Source organism: Papaver somniferum, chromosome 2, assembly GCF_003573695.1.
Source record: "Papaver somniferum cultivar HN1 chromosome 2, ASM357369v1, whole genome shotgun sequence".
In the NCBI taxonomy this organism is placed as follows: Eukaryota; Viridiplantae; Streptophyta; class Magnoliopsida; order Ranunculales; family Papaveraceae; genus Papaver; species Papaver somniferum.
The window spans coordinates 176718517-176742899 of record NC_039359.1 but is presented as its reverse complement, the minus strand read 5'-3'; the positions used below and the strand labels follow the sequence as shown (position 1 = coordinate 176742899).

At 40.2% G+C, this 24383-nt stretch overlaps 1 protein-coding gene and 1 pseudogene across 1 annotated transcript; one reads left to right on the top strand and one right to left on the bottom strand.

The window, feature by feature from the left end:
- The first annotated feature begins 8570 nt into the window (after nt 1-8570).
- Nucleotides 8571-9116, top strand: LOC113352446. Its single transcript, XM_026596263.1, has one exon. The coding sequence runs from the start codon at nt 8571-8573 to the stop codon at nt 9114-9116; it is 546 nt and encodes a 181-aa protein (XP_026452048.1).
- A 4148-nt stretch (nt 9117-13264) lies between these two features.
- On the bottom strand, nt 13265-13364 carry LOC113354729 (annotated as a pseudogene).
- Nucleotides 13365-24383: the final 11019 nt, after the last annotated feature.

Here is a 24383-nt window from a genome sequence, read left to right as displayed (position 1 = left end):
CAGACGTGTATTTAGTTAGCCAGTTGCTGACTTTATGGGACGATGAGTCCTCGTATTGCTGAGTCGAACGTGATTTACAAATGTTCTAAGACTCATGAATTGAACATGTCTGTTGAGACAGAGGTATAATTCTGGGTAAATGTTGATAGTTAAGGTGAGAAAATATTGCTCATTCGATGAATTGTTGAATATTAATAGTTGAACCAATATTCCTTAGTCTGAGCAAATATTATTCATTTAAGCAAATGTTGCTCGTTTGATGAATTATTGGTAGCAGGACCAAATAAAATATTAACTTAAAATACTGGTAATTGAACCTTGTATAATTAATTAGAATGTTGATCATGGGACCAACGTATAATTATTAGTGTTTGAATCTGCTCAGAATTGTGTTTTGCAGAGCTTTGGATCCAAAACCCTAATTTTGATCAATTGATGATTCGTTTAAAATCAACCACGGAGTGATGGAGGGACCGGATACCTGGGATGATGAGTCGACCATGTAACGCCTATATGCTCGAGTGAGCAAAATACCAAAGTCTCTTGGAGGCCAGTTGGTTAAAAGATGATTAAATGCTGGTTTGGAAGAGTTCTGGACCTAATACGTGCAATCACGCAAATTAGGTCAAATTGTGAAAATGCGTGGGACCGGATCCTTGCAAGCCAAAGAGCCAACCTTGATCGTTCAAGTTAATATTCTCACGTCGCCAAAGTGTTCATGTGTCATTACTGAGAATTTTGATATTTTCTGATGTGCGTTTGAGCAACATTTTGAGAAAATATGAAGAAATCAAGGATTTTGCTGAAACTGAGGAAACTTCATAAAATGAAGGAAATAATAATAATAAAATGAAGAAATCATGAAGTGTGGGACCGTCTATGGCCAAGGAAAGGACGGCCGGCCAATGAGCACGGTCCCATGGCACTTTTCCTAATTTATTATTATTTTCATGATTTTAGGGAAATATCATGAAATCAAGGAATTTGAAGAAATCAAGGAGTTTCCTTGAAGTGAAGGAGTTTCCATGAGATGAGGGAAACAAATAATATTAATAATAATAAAATAAGGGCGTGTGCGACCGGCTTGGGCATGGTCGGAAGGCTAGGGCCCGGTCCCGCGAGTTTTCCCTAATTTTATGTCTTTTTCTTGATGTGAAGGAAATACCATGAAATCAAGGAATTTCGTGAGATGATGGAAATAATTAATAAAATAAGGAATTACAAGGTGTGGGACCGGTCACGGCTAGGGCATGGCCGGACGGCTAGTGACCATGGTCCTTTGACACCTTTCCTAATTTTATGTAATTTTTGTATAATTTCCTTAATGTGAAGGAAATACCATGAAACTAAGGAGTTTCATAGGATTAAGGATTTTCCATGAAATGATGGAAATAATTAATAAAATAAAGAATTACAAGGTGTGGGACCGGTCACGGCTAGGGCATGGCCGGCGGGCAACTGACCACGGTCCCGTGACACCTTTCCTAATTTTATGTAATTTTTGTATAATTTCTTTAATGTGAAGGAAATACCATGAAACGAAGGAGTTTCATAAATTGAAGGGATTTTCATGGGATCAGGGAAAAATCATAAAATATGATAAAATAAAGGGAGAAGCGTGGGACCGACCACGACAGCGTGACCGGCCGGCGGTGGGCTGGGTCCCCTCAGACGCCTCATTTAAGTATTTTATTATCATTATTTTCTCCACGGTTTGATCATTCCTTCGTGTTATTGAATGTTCGTTTGTGCATTCAGGTGCTCGTTAGTGCATTTATTGATGAATACATTTGCACCATTTTCTCGGGTCTTACTCGATGGTGGCTCAGATGCCCGTACGTTGAATATTTATTACTAACCCATGGAATTCTGCTGGGTATAACCATAAATTGAAGTAATGAAATATTATGCGGAATGCAGAGTATTTTTCTAGGAATTCAATTGATGAATCTTGATACTAGAAATAGTTAATTGGTGGCTCTACACTAGAAGGCATGCTGTCTAGGAGCATTATAATTATTCGGAAATCGAGGTATGAGCTAGCTGAAGCAGAACGCTCAATTTGAATGTTTATTCTGTAAAGTCAGGGAACATTGCAACGTCCTGAAGACGTGGTGCTCTATACTAGTGAGTAATACATCTAGGATCCGTCCAATCATTTCAATTCTTTACAGAAGTAATTACTGAAATTGCTCAGCATTAATGAGACATGACGTTGCCTCAGCTGAGAGACTACACATCTAGGTAGTGATCTGCACTACAATTGGTGCTCAGACACGTGATTGATTTCTAAGGATAAAGATAATTGAAGAAGGGGAAGAAGAATTAGAGGGTTTGAAGGAAAATTAGACGAAATTGAGGAGGGGAATAGGAAGCATACAATATTTGGGAGAGAAGAACATTTCATTTCATTAATTCATTGATAACGATTCATTACAACAAACACAACTTATATTGTTGTAAGTCAACTCACAAACAGAAGTACCTAAGCCACCCCTTAACTAATAAGAAAACTACGAAATAAAATACTGGTCTAATTGTCATGAAGCTCGGTTTATGACAAATTCCACCTCTTAAAATCATCCTTGTCCTCAAGAATATAAAATGAGCATGACCGGTGGAACACACAGCTGCTACATACTAGCGGATGCATCTCGAATTCAGCAGAAGATGTGAACTTAATAACTTCAATACCAAATCCCATAAGAAACTTAAAGCCTTCATATGAATTGTAGGTATGAAGCCTAGTCTGAATTCAAAGCTGGTCGATGCACTCTTTAGTGTTCTGCGCTTATTTCCTTATGGGGAACAGACCGAGTAACTTCATAACCTACTGCTTGGTAAATACTAGTAAAAACACCTCCAACATCCAAGAATATCAACTTGAAAACAGTATAAGAAATGACTGTATGAGTACCTATCAATATAAGAGACCTTACCCTACCACCAGTTGAGGCCTGAACATGCATCTACATGTTTACTTGTTTGTAAATAACCTGCATATAGAATTGTATTTGTAAACAATTTCCCACTCCCAACACAGTATTCTTCACCTGCGAATCTTTTCCTAAGAGGATAACTTCTTCATTGTTAACCTGCAGTTCCAACTTTTCACCTTCCTCAACAGAATAATAAGTATTCAGCTTAAATTGTGCATATTAAATCTGTTCATGTCACATTTATCTAAAGTAGTTGTGGAAAGCGCAAGGTGAATTACGAATTTCTGTAATGCCCTGGAGTTGACGGTCTCTTCTTTTCCTCGTTCTGCTGTGTCATGAGATGTGGATATCTCCAGTACCTGGTAGTGCTGCTGGCGAGCTAAAAGTTCTTGTAAATACGATTGTAGATTGTTGAATATCCAAATACCCATTTCCATATGCTTGTCAACACTACCTCCCACAAACCAGAATAGTGGTCGAATGCTAACAACAATAATCGTCTCAAACTTAATTTTAAGAAATGAAACACACATAAACCCACGCAGTACAAGGGATAAGAAGAATCTGTCACCAACCCTGAAACTCGAGATGACATTTCTCCTCTTTCATCACCAACACTACATGAAGCAGGAGCTGACATTTTCTCACTGCCATGGCCATCACTACCTGAACCTGAAATGAGTATCATATACTCCAAGCGAGTCATTAATATACTAATCTAGCTAACTCCATTTTCCACCATCATCAACCTTGTCTCGTAACCACAAAATTATTGCTCGTCTGTCACAAAGAAAGAGTTGGCCAACAGTGACCATAATGAGCATACCCCTAATAAGTAACCCACATCTCAGCTGCAAGTTAAAATTCCCTTTATTACAGTTCAAATTCTTTTTACAATTACCAAACATTTGACCAATAAGCTCATGAGTGTTCTCAAACAGCCATAGAATATTACCTTGCTGCAACATTTCTTCAAGGAACTTGCAAATAACCTGACTGTCACTATTATTACCAAAAACAAGCACAATTGCATTCTCCCCTAACAATTAATAAGTAAGAGTATGTAGGCATAATTTAGTACTACTTATAATTGATCCTAGCCACCATCATCGATCAAATACCTTTCCAGTAGCATACATGCTACAATGGAAACCTCTTGCACCGTTCATAATTCTTCGTACACAACCAGGGATTGTGAGTAAACAATATCTCAGCTGTAACTTTAGAAAGCCCAAATTTCCCTTGAAACTACGTCTTCTGTTGACAGGAATCTGAAGAATTAGTACACATGCATTGCTAGACTTATATTTCATTGTTACATAAGATCTCAAAATAGTGCAGAGAACATTATGTTGTTGTGGTTTCTCCTCAAATAGATTGCTGATAACACGCTGGTATCCCCTTTTTACAAACTCAAAGACACTTGAATATTCAATTAACAAATCCAGATGGTACCCAGGTTCAGAATTCATCTCAGAAATAAAATTTGCACTGAAACTATGCTTTATAATGAACCCATTCAGAACAATCAAACCCAATTTAAAACTGAAATGAAAACTGCTGTTGTTATAATGAAAATACATCTTGATCAATTCAAATCACTTTCCTAGATCAAATAAGATTCGAGCCAATTCAAAGATACAGCAATAATATTTTCTACTACACAACTTGTTGTCAAATAATACCTTATGAACATTGAACTTTTCGTAACACATCTCCATAAATGGGAGTGAAAACATTTTACTAAACTTTCTCAGATAATTAGAATTCTCGAAATGAAGAGAAATATCCCTAGCCAATCCAAATAAGAAAAGTAATGGTTTACCCTTCTGAATTTGATAAGGAGAAAGTAACTTCACCACTAGTAACTTGTATTCTTGAACTCCATATACCGTACCAGCTCTATCAGCATTAGAGAAATCAGATTTGAGTTTATATTTTTGATTACCTTCCTCTCTTGCTAGAGAAGTAAAATCAATCCCACTGAACTTTTTAAACGAACTGAAATCCTTGATCTCATCATTTACAACCCTTCTAACTTCAAAAACCATATTATCATTACAATATTCATTATAAGAATTGAATGGTTTACCTTCTTGGTAGTCTAGAAACATTGTAGTTGGATTGTATTTTTTAATCTCATTAACAACACTAGATCCATCGATGCTAAAGAATTCAATTATAGGTGTAGATTGAAAATTACCTTCAACTGAACTCAAATCACCTGAATCAAGTGAAATTGATTTCGATTTGAAAACAATTTCATCCTCGGTCATCTGTGATTCACCATATTTGTAATAACAATTTGTAGCTGGAAAAGAACCTAAAACTCCATCCGATGCATCTGGTACTGGTGGATTTGAAGATTGTTGAGTGAAAATAATAGCTGAACTTGAATCAGCAGTAGCGGCTTCAAGTTTCTCATCGATTACTTTCACAATCAGCGGAACTTTCTTCATCACCGACCCAACTAATTCGAAGCTGTCAAACGAGTTATATTTCCAGTCTTCATCAATAGATTCACTCACATATATGTTATGCTCTAATAGAAGAAGTATTTTTGCTTTTGTTGTTAGAAATCGCTTCCATCTGGCTAACAACTCCGGAGAGGGTTTACTTTGGCAATCACCCAACTCTTTCGATATCACATCCAGAGCTAACACTAACTTATCTTCGCGAACTGATAGTTCTTCAATTTATGGTAGGTTTACTAACTTATCAATTTTAAGGGATAGTTTTTCAATTTCTGTTAGGGTTACCATGATTGCAGCCGCAAAATCGACTGCTCTGATACCACTTGTAGTGATCTACGCTACAATTGGTGCTCAGACACAGGATTGATCTCTAAGGATAGAGATAATTGAAGAAGGGGAAGAAGAATTAGAGGGTCAGAAGGAGAATTTGACGAAATTGAGGAGGGGAAGAGGAAGCATAAGATATTTGGGAGAGAAGAACATTTCATTTCATTAATTCATTGATAACGATTCATTACAACAAACACAACTTATATTGTTGTAAGTCAACTCACAAACAGAAGTACCTAAGCTACCCCTTAACTAATAAGAAAACTACGAAATAACCTACTGGTCTAATTGTCATGAAGCTCGATTTATGACAATATACGTATGCTCTGAGAGACAGTATTCTCAGTCAGAGATTCTTGTGGCACGAGCTTTCACGCTTCAATGAGAGACATGAGCTTCAATACTCATCTGATTGTTGGATCAGGAGCATGTATAATTATTGTTTTATGATTTTATCCTTTGTCGAAAATTCACCATCTACAACAACACAATTGATGACGAGGAGATGCGAGACCAACTCATGGATGCAGCTCCCAGATCCGCAGAATAACGAATGCCTAAGGATCTCACTATGGATGGGATTGAGGAAATCAACATTGGGACAGAGGAGGACAAGCGCCCCATCATGATAAGTAAGAGCTTAGATGAAGAAGAGAGGGAAGCGTTGATCGCGCTACTCAGAGACTATAAGGATGTCTTCGGCTTCGACTATGATGAGATATCGGGGTTAGACAACGATCTCGTGGCCCACAATCTTGGAGTGTCACCCGAGTTCAAGACGATAAAGAAAACAAGCAGGGAGTTCCCTAGGGCTACAACTCTCGCGATAAAAGAAAAAGTAGAGCGATTGCTTAAGGCCAAGTTCATCAAACCTATCTAACACCCGACTTGGTTAGCTAACATCGTGCCCGTGGTAAAAAAGAATGGGAAGATCAGGTGTTGTGTGGATTATAGAGACCTAAATCGGGCATATTCCCAAAGGATGACTTTACGCTCCCCAATATCGACATGACTCTAGACGCGAAGGGAGGAAAGAAATGATTCTCCTTCATGGACGGCTTCAACGGGTACAACCAAATAAGGATGGATTCGTCGGACGCAAAGTAAACCTCCTTTCAAACTCCGTACATAAACTTCTACTATTTAATGATTCCTTTCGGTCTAAAAAACGCTGGCGCCACATATAAATACGCCATGACTTCTATAGTCCATGACTTGTTACACCAAATGGTAGAAGTATACGTTGACGACATCATGGTCAAGACACAACAGGCCGAAGATCACGCCTCTCACTTGAAGAAAACCTTTGAGAGATGTAGGAAGTTCAATCTCAAAATGAATCCCCTCAAATGTGCCTTCGGAGTAACTTCAGGAAAGTTCTAGGCTTTGTGGTGATTAATGAGGGGATCCAAGTGGATCCAAGAAAAGTTGAAGTGATCACAACCATGGCGCCTCCGGCAAACACAAAGGAACTACAAGTTTTCATAGGACGGATATCATATATACGGCGTTTCGTACCTGGTTTAGCGCAATTAATGGCCGCGTTCCTTCCTTTACTAAAGAAAAACGTGGCCTTTGCGTGGGGAGAGGTGCAGTGCGCCGCGTTCGAGAAACCAAAGAAATGCCTCATCAGACCTAAGGTTCCCAGGCCTCCGATGAGAAGAGTTCCTCTCTATCTTTATACAACGTTTACCATCTCGGTGATAGGTGCGGTTCTCGCACATGACATGGGGGGAAATGAGTTGTCACATATCTATTATGTTAGACGAGTCCTGCAAGACGCTGAATTGAGGTATCCACGCGTAGAGAAAGAATTTTTATCCTTCATATACGCGACACAGAAGCTACACCCTTATCTATTGGAATACTAGACCATTGTAGTAGCCGCGGCGAATCCCATAGCCTACCTGGCATCTAAACCCGTCCTAACAGGAAGTATTGTTCGATGGTTGTTACAGTTGTCAGAGTTCGAACTCAAATATAAACGACCAAACGGGGTGAGGGGAAAAGACTGACCTAATAGACATGTTCCCAGGATAAGGATAAGACGAGGTACACAGATATATCGAAGACCTAATAGCTGACCTAATATCCATGATTGGAGGCGGGTATATATAGAAGACCTAACTCGGATGGATGAGGACCAAGTAATAGCCACCCAAACCTTAAATCAATTTGTGATGATCCAAGGTGCCTTGTACTATCGGGATGCCGGAGGATCCCTCACCAGGTGTGTAAATAAAAGGGAGGCAGAAATAATACTCCAAAAATTGCACGCAGACACATGCGGTAAAACTGGCGTCGTTCATCTTTACAGAAAACTTCAGAGGATGGTAATATACTGGCCAAGCATGTCAGCGCAAGCAGCGGCTCAACAAGATAGTTTTGCCGACTGCCAGGCTCCACCACAGCCCGCAGGAGTCTGTACAGCCGAGGGATCAGATTGGAGGCAACCTTACATTTCATCCAACACGGTAAGCTACCAAACGAAATACAGGCGGCCCTAAAGATCTAAAAGAAGGGAGCGCGCTTCTTCATGCACGATGGTGTCCTTTATCGTAGAAGTTATAGTAATGCCGTGCTACGATGCCTGTCTGACCAAAAGGCAATGGAAGTGATAACTTGGTCTCATGACGCTGAGCACCAAGGAATGCGGAAACTGTTTCTACAACTTTATGAAGGTGTATTATATTGGCAAACCATGGAAAGTGATACTGCATAGTACGTCCGGAAATGCCTAAGCTGTCAGACATATGGAAACCTGATCCGGGCGCCGCACACTCAATTACACAGCTGAAGACTGGACCTTATAGGACCAATTAACCCAATGTCTTCAAAGCGCCATAAGTACATAATAACGGTTACTGAGTATGCATCAAAATGGGTCGAAGCAATACCCCCCAAAGACTACGCAGGAGCTACTGTGGCTGTGTTCATCAAAGAGCACATTGTATACAGGTTCAGAGCGCCTACGATAGTTAGAGAAGACAATGCTAAGTCGTTCATAAACAAGGACGTAATAGATCTGCTCAGCCAATACAACACAAGACTGCACACGTCAACCCCATACTACCCCCAGGGGAATGGACAAGCAAAAGCGACGAATAAAACACTCATCCGAGTTCTGAGCAGAACGGTGCATGATCATCACTGGGAATTTCATGAACAAATGCCACTCGCGTTATGGGCATACAGGATCTCGAAGCGCAGCTCCACAGGAGCGTCATCCTATTCACTAGTTTATGGAGAGGATGCGATACTACTAGCAGAAATAGCAGTGCCGTACGCGAGAGTGGCAATGGAAAGCCATACCACACCAGATGAAGTAAGTCATTTCCCTCATTTAGACACGATAGAAGAAAGAAGAGCATGAGCAGAACGATTCGCTGAAGCTTACAGGAAGTGCATGGCTAATTATTACAATCAGAGCGTGAAAGAGAGAGAGACTTCAAAGTAGACGAATTATTTCTAAAAATAGCCTCCCATGTACAAAGGAATGCCAGCGCTGGTAAGTTTGTTGCAAACTGGGAAGGGCCATTCAAGATAAGAAAAGTAGACAACGGATACTATAAGCTAAGACGAATGAACGAAACAAAAGTCAAATCGCTCATCAATGGAAAATGGTTGAATAAGTTCTATGCATAAATCTATCAATGTATAAGCACCTACTCTGAATAATTAAGCGTAAGTTATCAACAACGGTGTGAAAATCAACAAAAGGCCATGAGAATGCCAAAGGCGCCCGATCGGCTGACAAATTTACAAAAGTCTACGGGAATGCCAAAGGCGCCCGGTCGGCTAACAAATCTGCAAAAGGCCATGGGAATGCCAAAGGCGCCCAATCGGCTGACAAATTTACAAAAGGCTATGGGAATGCCAAAGGCGCCCAATCGACTGACAAATTTACAAAAGGATACGGGAATGCCAAAGGCGCCCGGTCGGATGACAAATCTACAAAAGGCCATGGGAATGTCAAAGGCTCCCAATCGGCTGACAAATCTACAAAAGGCCACGAGAATGCCAAAGGCGCCCAATCGGCTGACAAATCTACAAAAGGATACGGGAATGCCAAAGGCGCCCAATCGGATGACAAATCTACATAAGGCTATGGTAATGCCAAAGGCACCCGGTCGGCTGACAAATCTATAAAAGGCCACCGGAATGCAAAAGGCGCCCGGTGATAGACACATTTTTCTGTCCGATTTGTCTCGATTCTATATATTGTTAGGGCTCATTTTTGTACTTATTATGGTGTTTTATTTATTTGTAGGTATTTTTGAACATTTTTGTAAAAAATTGGCTCGAAAAATTGTCGGAAAGCACCCGGAGGACACTTGCTATTCGGACCCCCGGTTTGGATAAGGGGCACCCCCAGGACACCCCCAAGGCAGCTGTTATTCACACCCCCACTCTGGATAGGGGGGGCCACCTTTCTTCCCGAACTCAAATTTCAAATTGGCGGGAAAATAGTGCAGACGCAGGCAGATTTAGGGTTGGAGTTTTGAGCGATTTCTACGGAGATTCAATGGCTTATTTTCGTTGGAATGGACCTGTTAGAGCCTGACAGGGTTGGTGTGTATGTTTGGATCGATTATTTTGGGCTGGACAACCGTGTTGGAGTGAAACAAAGGATGTGGAAGTTTATCGAAGTTATGTTGATGACTAGGAGCAGATTTAGTCGGAGTTTGACGTGGATATTTGTTGGGATTCACTAGATTCATCAAAACAGGGATGGTAATCCCTCTAGATTCGAAAATAGAGGAGGAAAATCATCGAGTTGTCTAAAACAGGGAGGTGAAGTTTTTCACGGGATTTTGGTTGATATATGGAAACTATCAGGTAGATAAGGAAATAGGATTCTCTGTTGAAGTTAAGACTATCTTTGAGAGAGTCTGAGACGTTGGATTATACTTGGAAGACGCGTGAGAAGAAAAACAGGGAGGGTTTGAAGCCGCGTATGAGGATATGGAAATAATAGATAAAACCCGTAACTTTGGCAAAAAGAAAAAGGAGATTTCTTGGAGATTAAATCGACCTGTGGGCTATAAAAGGAGTTGGGATAATTCATAGAAGGGGGATGAAGACTTTCATAGAAGTTTAGAACACCACAAAGCTCTAGAGATCGAGTTGCAGAAAAATACAATATTCTATTGTTGCTGCTGAAGAGGAAGAACAAGAAGAACATTGACGCATAGGTATCTGTCGCAGAACACTATCGTTATTCAACAGCAGAACCCATCTATCGTTTATCAACAGTAATTGCATTAGGTATTTAGCTACTGTTTCCTCTTTGTAACAGAGATTCTGCAACACCTTCACACTGTTGCGAATCGCCTGTGTTATCATTTTTTCACCTCCTTGTACATCTTTTGAGCAACAAACACATATTTTGAGACCATGATTAATATGAGGAGCTAAACCCCATTGCTGAGGCGATAGAGGAAGCTATTTTTCCAACAAAAAGTGGTATATTCTATTTTATCTTTTTATTTGCAATAATTGTATGATTATTTTCCTTGAACTATTATTGAATATGATTTTTATTTGAGTGATTGTGATCTATTTTTATGGAGTATGCTTTGTTTTAAGACTTTTGATGCTTCATACTTGGTATTTACAATTACTACTTTTGAAAATCTACTTGTTGCAATATTTTAGAATCAAATTAAACGAGAAAATTGCATAAATATAATTATTGGTTTAATCACTTTGAACTTGGAAAATAGTGGAATCTTAGCCTCAGTGTTTCTTTTAATATTGATATCATCTTTCATTGAGTTTGCTATAATTTTTAGTGAGTTTTCTATTTTAATATCAGAATTTAAGTCTAATTAATATCCTTCACAAGTCTAAGAATCGAACCACTTTTACCACTATCTACAAATCACATCAATTTTTGGCGCCGCCGATGCGGACTTGTTTTAGGGTTTTAGATTTATTTTATTTTATTTATTTATTTATTATTTTTGTTCTTTTTTATGTTTTTGGGTATTTATCTTGTGTCTACAGGTTCTGGATCATAAAGAAAATTGAGCCAAAGAGTTTGGTGATTTCATAAAGACTTGGAGCTAAAGATTAAAGCAAAGAGAACATAAAAGAAGACAATTTTATTTTAGAAAATTTTAGTTTAGGGTTTGTTTATTTTCTTTTTTAAAAAAAAAAAAGAACTTATTAGGGTTTATTATTTTTGTAATTTTTTTCTTTACTTTTTGGACTTTTGGACTTTGGGACATTATTTTTTTCTATTACCCTACGGAAGGGTACTTTAAATATAAACTGTTTGCAGAGAAGGAGGACAATTACGATATTGTCTCTGCACCTTGGGTTCGTACACTAGACATCGGAGTCATTGGCCCGAGTCGACTACAACCGATTCATCCCCCGTCTGGAACGGAAGGTAAGATTCTAAACACTCGTGAATCCCCTGTCAGCGAGTTACTGGACTCCTTCGTATGCATATATGTTGAAGACTGAATACGGACATTTATTTTTCTAGTAAAGGGCAAGGCCTGGCCATACAAGATAAGGGTTCGGATTTCATCACCGTTCTCTTCTTGCCCGCTTTAGGAACACGTAACCTATGCGAACCTAAGCCTAAAATTTTGACTAGAACGAGACCGATAGGGTAACGAGCTTAACAGGAAAGTCATTCGAAAAATATTGGTTACTCTTTTAAGCATACTTCGAAGTTCTTGACGGTTTCTGTAAGTTGAATGCGTGACTGCGCCGCCTTGTAATACCGGTGAGGCCTTGGGTATCAAATCTCCACCGAGGTTCTCTCGCCTCTATTCAACTTACGTTAACTCGGATTGATTCCATAGGGGTTTGCTTAAATTGTAACGAATTCCCGTTCGAAGGATTAGTAGCTGGTCTAAAAACAATCTAAGTGGAGCCATCATGCTTTTTGTTTGCTAGAAATCAATAGGTTTGATTTGGTTGAGTCGGCCTTGATCTTTGTTTGCTTACCCTTCCAATTTAGAAAATTCTATTGTATGCCTGAACGTAAAAGAGACGCACTAGGTAGATTTGTTAAAGAGAAACCTAGTAGTTCGAAGCGTCTCGATTACCTTAATCTAGAGAGTCCAACTTTTGAAGAGTCTGTTTTTGAACGTCCTTTGACTGAGGAGAGAATCCATGTTGCTCCGATAGCGCCAGAAATGGCAACTTTGAAAGCTTTGTTGAATCCAACTAGGACTACCCGTACTTCGTGTATTAAGTTAGCTGAAACGGAGGCACCCTATGAACTGAAACCTGGGACCTTACAGATGCTCCAAATCTTTTTAGGGAAAGAAAATGAAAACCCTTATTACCATGTTAGGTATTTTGAGGAAATTTGTAGTACTCTAAGAATTAGAGGCTTAGATGATGATGCTTTGAAACTTAGGTTATTCCCATTTTCCCTGAAAGATAAGGCCAAGTCGTGGCTATATAGTTTGGACTCCGATTCAATTGATAAATATGAACAACTTACATCTGCCTTTTTCAATAAGTTTTTCGCTAGGCACAAAACATCGTCTATTAGGACGCAAATATGCACATTTTCACAACAAGAGGGAGAATCTTTATATAGGTATTTAGAAAGTTTCAATGATTTATTATCCCAGTGTCCTCATCATGGTTTAGAAAAGGTTAGGCTAGTTCAGATCCTTTATGAGGGTTTAGATTATTTCACAACGACCATGGTTGAGTCTCTATGCACTGGTGGATTTGAAAACCAAACTGTTGATGCGGCGATGGAATTTTTTAATGAAATCGCCGAAAAAACCAAGCAATGGGAAAATAGTAGGGCACCCCAGAAACAATTCTTTTAAGTAGAGGAAATGTTAATAGGGTAGAAGGAGGCTATGAATCAGATGCCAAAATTGTTGCTATAGCAAAAAGGTTAGAAGCTTTAGAAGTGGGCCAGACTAGTGGTAGAGTAGAGTCTTTTTGGGAAGGCCAGAATATTGAAGAGCAAGCTAATGCTCTTTATAATAACACTAGATTTGATAATCGTCAAAAGATTGACCCATATTCAGAAACCTATAATCCTGGGTGGAGAAACCATCCGAACCGTTCGTGGTCTAAGGGACAAAGTCATGGTCAGTTTAGTAATTCTAATGCTCTCCAGGTTTTGGCTATACTAAGAATCCTTCAGGACTAGCTCAGTTTCAGAATCAGTCAGATAAGAAAATCCTAAGTTTAGAGGAATCTCTCGCCATGTTAACTCAGCAAACTGCAAAATTTCAGTTATCCGTAGAAAGAGTCTACAAGCTAGTAACATGATATGACAAGAAAATAGTCAGGCTATTTCCGAGTTAAAAACCCAGGTTGGTCTGATAAGTGATTCTTTGAGAGAAAAAGGTAAGTTTCCTAGTCAAACACAACCCAACCCTAGAGGAGTTCATGAATTAGGTGCAAAACCATCGAATCAATTGAATGTTTTAGAACCCTTAGAAGTGGTAGAGTTGTAGACAATAAGGTAACCATGCCCGATAGTGAACATACTGTAGTTCACCCCTCAGGATCTCACCTCTCAGGACCAGTAGCTGAAGAGACTGATAAAGTTTCTGATGATGTGAATTCGGTTCCTGAAAGGTCTGATTTTAGCCTAGAGCCCCATTTCCTCAGCTATTAGTACCAACAAAGAAGGAATCGAACTTTAATGACATAGTGGAGGTTTTTAAGCAAGTTACCATAAACCTTCCTTATTAGATGCAATTAGGCAAATTCCTGCTTATGCCAAGTTCCTTAAGGATATGTGTACGCGAAAGCGAAAACTTAGCGTCCATAAGAAAGCCTTTTTCTAGTCACGTAAGTTCAATCATTCAGAACACCACAACTCCAAAGTACAAAGACCCAGGTTCTCCTACCATTGCTTGCACAATAGGTAACTTCCGGGTAGAAAAAGCTTTACTTGACTTAGGAGCCAGTGTGAACTTACTGCCATTCCATGTATACTTACAGCTAGGACTTGGTGAAATGAAACCTACTCAGATGACACTGCAGTTAGCTGATAGGTCTGTTAAAATCCCTCGAGGTGTTATCGAGGATGTTCTTATTGAGGTCGACAAGTTTATTTATCCAGTGGATTTCGTGGTCCTAGATACCCAACCTGTCCCTGACCCAGAGAACCAGATACCTGTGATTTTAGGTCGCCCATTTTTAGCTACGTCTAATGCGATCATTAACTGTCGAAATGGTGATGAGTTTATCTTTTGGTAATATGACTATGGAGATGAACATTTTTAATGTCAGTAAGCAACCTCATGAGCTAGATGACACATGTGTTGAGAGGTGAACATGATAGAAGCCTTAGTTCAGGAGTCATTACCAAACATTTGTCTGAAGACCCATTAGAAAGTTGTCTATCCCATTTTGGTTTAGATTTTGACGACGATAGCACTATTGAACAGGTGAATGCTCTATTAGATTCTACCCCTGTGTTAGACACTGATAGATGGAAAGCTAGGTTCGAACCGTTACCAGTTTCTGAGACTACCCTAATTCCTTCTTTAGAAGAGCCCCCAAAGTTGGACCTTAAACCACTACCCGATACTCTAAAGTATGTGTTTTTAGGCCCATCTGAGACTTTACCTGTGATTGTAGCTTCCATTTGGATAGTGATCAGGAAAGTAGGCTAGTAAATGTACTTCAAGACAATAAGGAAGCTTTAGGGTGGACTATAGCAGACATTAAGGGTATAAGTCCTACTGTGTGTATGCATCAGATTCATTTAGAGGAAGACTCCAAACCTTCTAGGGAGATGCAACGTCGACTGAACCCTAACATGAAAGAGGTAGTTCGAAAAGAGGTGCTTAAGTTGTTAGATGCGGGTATTATTTACCCAATTTCAGACAGTAAGTGGGTCAGCCCTGTTCAGGTTGTCCCCAAGAAATCAGGTATCACTGTAGTCCAGAATGATAATAATGAATTAATCCCAACCCGAGTGACCACGGGATGGCGTGTGTGTATTGACTATAGGAAATTGAACAAGGTCACAAGGAAGGATCACTTTCCCCTTCCTTTTATCGACCAAATGCTAGAGCGATTAGCTGGACATAGTCACTATTGCTTCTTAGATGGCTACTCCGGTTATAATCAGATCGTTATTGCCCCAGAAGACCAAGAGAAAACCACTTTTACCTGTCCCTTTGGTACCTTTGCGTATAGACGCATGCCTTTCGGGCTATGTAATGCCCCTGCAACTTTTCAGCGTTGTATGATGAGCATATTTTCTGATATGGTAGAACGGTTCTTAGAGGTCTTTATGGATGATTTTTCAGTGTTTGGTTCATCTTTCGATGAGTGCTTGCATCATTTGACATTAGTGTTGACTAGGTGTAAGGAAAAAAATTTAGTGCTTAATTGGGAAAAATGCCATTTCATGGTTAAATCAGGAATTGTGTTAGGGCACATCGTCTCTTCAAAGGGTATATAGGTAGACAAAGCCAAAGTTGACCTTATTAAGACTTTACAGGTCCCAAAAACCGTAAAAGATATTAGGTCATTCCTAGGGCATGCAGGTTTTTACCGTCGATTCATTAAGGATTTTAGCTTGATTTCTAGACCTCTTTGCAATTTGCTTGCAAAGATGTTAAGTTTGTCTTTGATGATGCTTGTTTAGAGGCTTTTGAGAAGCTTAAAACTTTACTCACTACTGCCCCGATAGTCCAGGCACCTAACTGGAACCTACCCTTTGAGATTATGTGTGATTCTTCAGATTATGCTATAGGCGTTTTTAGGACAAGAGAAAAAATTACTTCATGTGATTTATTATGCTAGCAAAACTCTGAATGATGCCCAAATGAACTACACAACTACCGAGAAGGAATTTTAGCCATCGTGTTTGCCTTGGATAAGTTTAGGTCCTATTTAGGTTCTAAGATCATAATCTATACAGATCATGCTGCTTTGAAATACCTTTTTCTAAGAAGGATACCAAACCTAGATTGATTAGATGGATCCTATTGTTACAAGAATTTTCCAGACATTAGAGACAAAAAGGGTGCAGAAAATGTAGTAGCAGACCACTTGTCTAGGCTAGTTGTTAGTTCCCCTAGTGATTCCCTTCCTATAAGGGATAGTTTCCTGATGAACAATTGTTCTCTGTTTCCCAATCACCTTGGTATGCAAATATAGTGAATTATCTTGTTACTGGTCGAACCCAACATTGGGGTAAGCAAGATCGTTCTAGGTTTTTAGCCGAGGTTAAGCATTTCTTTTGGGACGATCCTTATCTGTTTAAGTATTGTCCGGACCAGATTATTAGGAGATGTGTATCTGAGAGTGACCAGTCTAGTATTATCTCCTTTTGTCATGAACATGCATGTGGGGGTCATTTTAGTGCTAAGAAGACTGCTGCTAAGATTTTGCAGTGTGGATTTTACTGGCTTTCGTTTTTTAAAGATTCCCATAGTCATTTTGTTTCTTGTGAGCGTTGACAGAAGTTAGGAACCATTTCCCGTAGAAATATGATGCCTTTGAACCCTATTTTAGTGATTGAGGTCTTTTATGTGTGGGGCATTGATTTTATGGGTCCATTTCCTATTTTATTTGGTTATCTTTACATACTTGTCGCTATAGACTATGTGTCTAAGTGGTTTGAGGCGGTTCCGTGTAAAACGAATGACCACAGGGTCGTAGTCCAGTTTTTGAAAGAGAATATACTTACACGTTTTGGTACGCCGCGAGCTATAATTAGTGATGGAGGTTCACACTTTTGTAATAGACCGTTTGCTCTTTTAATGAAACAATACGGTATTACCCATAAAGTAGCAACACCATATCACCCTCAGACTAGTGATCAGGTAGAGGTTTCCAATAGGGAAATTAAACGTATTCTAGAGAAAACAGTTAATCCAAACAGGAAAGACTGGTCGTCGAGGCTTACTGATGCCTTATGGGCTTACCGTACTGCATTTAAGACACCCATTGGAATGTCACCTTATCGTTTATTGTTTGGCAAGGCATGTCACCTGCCTATTCAGTTAGAGCATCGATCCTATTGGGCTATTAAGAACTTAAACTTTTCACTTGACAAGGCATGAGCTCAAAGAAAGCTCCAGCTCAATGAGTTGGACGAGATTCGTAGAGATGCATACGACAGTGATAAGGAGAATAAGAACAAAATGAAACTTGTGCATGATAGGAATATTTTACGAAAGTCATTTTCTCCAGGTCAAAAAGTTCTTCTGTATGACACTCGTTTGCATCTATTCCCCGGGAAGTTGCGCTCTCGGTGGACCGGTCCTTTTGTGGTTCGTACTGTTTTTCCTCATGGCGCTGTTGAGATTGAGACACCAGATGGTAGTAGTTCTTCGAAGGTTAACGGTCAGCGGTTGGACCGGTCCTTTTTAGTTGCATAATTAAACTCCAAAGCCTAGAAATTTATGCCTATTAAGGATGGCACTACCCAATCTAAGTGGATGAAAGCATTTTGGTTGTAGGAGTTGAGGAACCAATCTGACTAGATGGAAACATCTAAAGAGTCTATTCATAAAATCATAGAGCTCAGGTGTTAGAAATAACATGATAGTTTTACCATATCTCGTTGAGTCCTTTTCAGTTTTGTTTTTATTTTGTTTTGTTTTTAAACTATGTTTCTCTAAGTGATTAGGTGGGGATCACGATTCAAGTTGTTACCAATGCTAGGGTGAATTAGAGTGATTAAGATCGAAAAAAAAAGAGAAAAAAAAGAGAAACTGAGACCAGACCATCAGACCAACTGGAATAAATTCAATAAAGTCGACCACTGGAATCCTTGTATATGCCAGTTGTGTTGACCTAGAGTTAGGATTATCAATCACGGGTTCCCTTGTATATGCAGTGTGTTGATATTAGTCAGACTAGTATCTCAGTCCATTAGGATAGGTTCATTTTGGCGGAGGCCTTCAGACAGATATGAGAAACACCGTTCACCTAGTAAACATCAAAACCATCTATGTTTTTCTCTATATCCATCTTCTTGATCTATCCATGTGATTAGTTTTGACTCCGGATATTGATGTCCATAGTGCGACTATCTGAGTAGAGCTCTGTCACTTATATATGAATTTTAGTATGCTTGAGTGCAAACTCGTGTACAACAATTGGAATTTCACATCAGGGTACTTCCTCCTATAGTCAATAAGTATGCCAACCAAGGAGATTCTTTGGTGCCTTCCAAGGTTCTGTGTAGATAGCTAGGGTCTGGAATATAAAAGTTTTGTGGGTATACCTCTGGTAAGCCCTCCGGAGACAACACTCCGCCACTAGAGACACCTAGGGGTTTAAAGGCTTATTGCATACGCTAAGTGCAATCGACGATGACTGCGACAGTGAGTTAGGATTTTATTTCTATTTTATTTTTGCTCGAGGACTAGCAAATAATAGGTTTGGGGGTATTTGATAGACACATTTTTGTGTCCGATTTGTCTCGATTCTATATATTGTTAGGGCTCATTTTTGTACTTATTATGGTGTTTTATTTATTTGTAGGTATTTTTTGGCCAATAAACATTTTTGGAAAAAATTGGCTCGAAAAGTTGTCGGAAAGCACCCGAAGGACACTTGTTATTCGGACCCACGGTTTGGATAAGGGGCACCCCCAAGACACCCCCAAGGCAGCTGTTATTCGCAACCCCACTCTGGATAGGGGGCGACCACCTTTCTTCCCAAACTCAAATTTCAAATTGGCGGGAAAATAGTGCAGACGCAGGCAGATTTAGGGTTGGAGTTTTGAGCGATTTCTACGGAGAGTCAATGGCTTATATTCGTTGGAATGAACTTGTTAGAGCCTGACAGGGTTGGTGTGTATGTTTGGATCGAGTATTTTGGGCTGGACAACCGTGTTGGAGCGAAACAAAGGAGGTGGAAGTTTATCGAAGTTCTGTTGATGACTAGGAGCAGATTTAGTCAGAGTTTGACGTGGATATTTGTTGGGATTCACTAGATTCATCAAAACAGGGATGGTAATCCCTCTAGATTCGAAAATAGAGGAGGAAAATCATCGAGTTGTCTAAAACAGGGAGGTGATTTTTTTCACGGGATTTTGGTTGATATATGGAAACTATCAGGTTGATAAGGAAATAGGATTCTCTGTTGAAGTTAAGACTATCTTTGAGAGAGTCTGGGACGTTGGATTATACTTGGAAGACACGTGAGAAGCAAAATAGGGAGTGTTTGAAGCCGCGTATGAGGATATGGAAAGAATAGATAAAACCCGTAACTTTGGCAAAAAGAAAAAGGAGATTTCTTGGAGATTAAATCGACCTTTGAGCTATAAAAGGAGTTGGGATAATTCATAGAAGGGGGACGAAGCCTTTCATAGAAGTTTAGAACACCACAGATCTCTAGAGATCGAGTTGCAGAAAAATGCAATATTCTGTTGCTGCTGCTGAAGAGGAAGAACACGAAGAACATTGACGCAAAAGTATCTGTCGCAGAACACTATCGTTATTCAACAACAGAACCCATCTATCGTTTATCAAAGTAATTGCATTAGGTCTTTAGCTATTGTTTCCTCTTTGTAACAGAGATTCTGCAAGACCTTCACACTGTTGAGAATCGGCTGTGTTATCATTTTTTCACCTCCTTGTACATATTTTGAGCAACAAACACATATTTTGAGACCATGATTAATATGAGGAGCTAAACCCCATTGCTGAGGCGATAGAGGAAGCTATTTTTCCAGCAAAAAGTGTTATATTCTATTTTATCTTTTTATTTGCAATAATTATATGATTATTTTCCTTGAACTATTATTGAATATGATTTTTATTTGAGTGGTTGTGATCTATTTTTATGGAGTATGCTTAGTTTTAAGACTTTTGATGCTACATACTTGGTATTTACAATTACTAGTTTTGAAAATCTACTTGTTGCAATATTTTAGAATCAAATTAAACGAGAAAATTGCATAAATATAAGTATTGGTTTAATCACTTTGAACTTGTAAAATAGTGGAATCTTAGCCTCAGTGTTTCTTTTAATATTGATATCATCTTTGATTGAGTTTGCTATAATTTTTAGTGACTTTTCTATTTTAATATTAGAATTTAAGTCTAATTAATATCCTTCACAAGTCTGAGAATCGAACCACTTTTACCACTATATACAAATCACATCACCCGGTCGGCTGAAAAATTTACAAAAGGCTACGGGAATGCCAAAGGCGCCCAATCGGCTGATAAATTTTCAAAAGGATACAAGAGTGCCAAAGGCGCCCGGTCGGCTGACAAATCTACAAAAGACCATGGGAATGCCAAAAGGGGGAGTAGGCGCGTTTTACTAACGCCCACCTAACAGTTACATCCTTCTGATAAAAAAGAAAAGGGAATTAGGCGCGCTCTATCAACTCCCCCCCCCCCCCCCCCTACACACACACCCGACCTCCTCCTTTGATAAAACGAAAGGGGGAGTAGGCGCGTCTTACTAACGCCCACCCCACCGTTACATCCTTCTGATAAAAAAGAAGGAGTAGGCGCTTTCTATCAACGTCCTCCCACCCTCCGTATCCTTCTGATAAAAAGAAAGGGGGAGTAAGCGCGTTCTATCAACATCCTCCCACCTGCCGTCTCCTTTTGATAAAAAAGAAAGGGGGAGTAGGCGCATTTTACTAACTCCTACCCCACCGTTACATCCTTCTGATAAAAAAATGGGAGTAGGCGCGTTCTATCAACGTCCTCCCACCCGTCATATCCTTCTGATAAAAAGAAAGGAGGAGTAGGCGTGTTTTATCAACGTCCTGCCACCCGCCGCATCCTTCTGATAAAAAGAAAGGGTGATTAGGCGCATTCTATCAACGTCCTCCCACCCACCGTCTCCTTTTGATAAAAAATAAAGTGGGAGTAGGCACGTTTTACTAACGCCCACTCCACTGTTACATCCTTCTGATAAAAAAGGGGGAGTAGGCGCGTTCTATCAACGTCCTCCACCCGCCGCATCCTTCTGATAAAAAGAAAAGGGGAGTAGTCGTGTTCTATCAACATCCTTCCACCCGCCGCATCCTTCTGATAAAAACAAAGGAGGGAGTAGGCGCATTTTATCAATGTCATCCCACCCGCCGCATCCTTCTGATAAATAAAAAGGGGAATAGGCGCGTTCTATCAACGTCCTCCCACCCACCACCTCATTTTGATAAATAAAAAGGTGGAGAAGGCGTGTTTTACTAACGCCCATCCCACCGTTACATCCTCCTGATAAAAAAGGGGGAGTAGGCGCGTTCTATCAACGCCCACCCCATCCGCCGCATCCTATCAATGCTCACCAGACCCACTATATTCCCCTGAAATGTATATATATATATATATGTATACATCCGCATCCAAAGAGAGAAAAACAATAATATCCTAACTTAAAGCAAAACTTTATTCACACTTTGTTCAGAACAGATGCATAAGAAGAACAACAACGGATCCACGAATGAGACATCAAAACAAATAAAAATACAATCCTAGTATAGGTACACGCAACCTAATTAGCTATCAATGCCCTACAACGAGCAATATCCGCGTCAAAATCCTCCACCATTAAACGCTCGTCATCACATTGCGCAGTAGCTAAACGAAGGTCCTGATCAGCCTCATTCACCAATTTGTGGATATCTTGAATAATCTTATCCTTAGCCTCGGCCCCACGAGAAAGCGATAGAGTGTCCTCATGCTCATCGTACTCTTTACGTGCCTTATCCTGATGAATCAAACTAAGTTTCCATGGTAGGCCCACCTCCTCTCTTGGAACCAACAAATGCGCCAACTCATCCTCAAGGTAGAGATGAGATACAAGTGAAGCTACGGCCGCTAAGGTCAGAATGTCCCCAAGAAGTGGTGGAGCCGCCTGGTCGGAAATCCAGAGACGGCAATCCGAAATGGTGCGATCTATAGTAGTCATCACTATCAAGGAATCCGTGAATAATTGATCAGCCGCGTCACGGGCAGTGACAGCCTCATCCAACGCATGCTGGATCTGTAATGACATGCGACCTGATGATTCAGCCCGCTGAGCAGCTTGGTACACCTCGTGTCGCTCCCTAAAATTGGCACGAATGGTATTTCTATTATACATTCTTTGCTCCCGAAGCACTTCGATTTCAGCCTTCACGAGCGACAGTCGCTTCAACTCATAATGTTTGAACATCACCGAGACCAACACAGGAAAAAGGCGTCAGGGGCAACACGTATCCGTGAAGGGAATTAGCCATGCAGGCGATATGTTGACCAAAACAGAATGAGGAGGGAATTAAAAGAAAAACTAGTGACCAAACTAAGAAATGAGAACCATATATAAAGGGGGATGACACATTTTACGATGCAATAATCATTTATGTCTCCCCTTGCATGTTAGGATACGTGTCAACCCACATTAATGTTGACACGCGAAAGACGATGCTCCCTAAACGGGTATAGGGTACCCCAAGAGAAAAGGAAAACTTGACATGAGCCCTGGGGACTTGGGAACCAAGACCCAAAATCAGTGTGGCAACATCCACGAGAGAAGAGGGATAAGGAAAGAATCGACAAGAAAAAGAAAGTCTAGCAAAAAATAGCGAAAAACACAAACACGAAAGGGGAAAAACCCCAGAGAAGATGCACAAAAGGAAACAACAGAAGCAAAAAACAAAGTAAGCTATCCCAAAACAACATGCAAACTAATCGATTATCGATGCGCGACAGCGGGCAATGTCCATGTCCACGGTTTCCGCCATGAGATGCCCTTCGTCACACTGAATGCTGGCTTGAGACAATTCCCAATCGGCATCACTTATCAACCTATGGATGTCTTGCATGACTTTTCCTTTATCTCTTGCCCTACGAGCGAGTGTAAGAGTACATTCATGTTCGCTACGATCTCTACGCGCCTTGTCTTGACGAATTCGCCTGAGTGTCCATAGTACATTTATTTCTTCTCTCAACACCAATAAGCGTGCGAGTTCATCATTAGGGTAGGAAATACTTACAAACGTGGAAACGGCCGCAGAGACAGAGTGCAGCCAAAAAGTCGCAGGGTCATTTGACCGGAGGTATGTTAACGACAATCAGCGATGGCGCTCTATAGTTTCCCTCATTACCGAAGACTTCATGAGTAGCGAATTAGCGGCATACCGAGTAGTGACAGCATCGTCTAAGGCATGCTGGATCCCGGATGTTACGTGTCCAGAAGGTTCAGCCTTTTGATCAGCTTGATGTGCTTCATAACGCTCCGTGAACCGAGCGCGCATAGAGTCCCTATTTTCCAGTCTGTGCTCACGGAGCGCCTCAATCTGAGCCTTTACCAATGATAAACGCGTCAATTCCAGCTCCTTGAACATCGAAACCAGCACAGGGACTGGCACTAAAGTTAATACGTATCCGTGAAGGGAGTGAGCCATCTGAGCAAGGTATCCGACAGGAAATAGGAAAACAGAAATAAAAGTTCGAAACCGATGACCGGATTCAAATCACGATGCTCTTATATAAGGAAAACATCGCCATAAATGATGTAGTGACCGCCCCGTTTCCAATGACACGTGGTAATCAAGGATGTGAAGTGATTTGACTACTGGGTCAATTGATAATTGACCCAATAGTCAGGGGACTAATGTTGATACATGAAAAATAATACCACTTAATAGGTTCGGGGTGCCCCCTAAGAGGGAGGTAAGCTAGTATAAGACATGGGGACTTGGGGACTAAGACCAAGT

What these genes read in the sequence shown, in the direction of transcription:
- LOC113352446 (XM_026596263.1), top strand. Translation starts at nt 8,571, where the DNA reads ATGTCTTCAAAGCGCCATAAGTACATAATAACGGTTACTGAGTATGCA.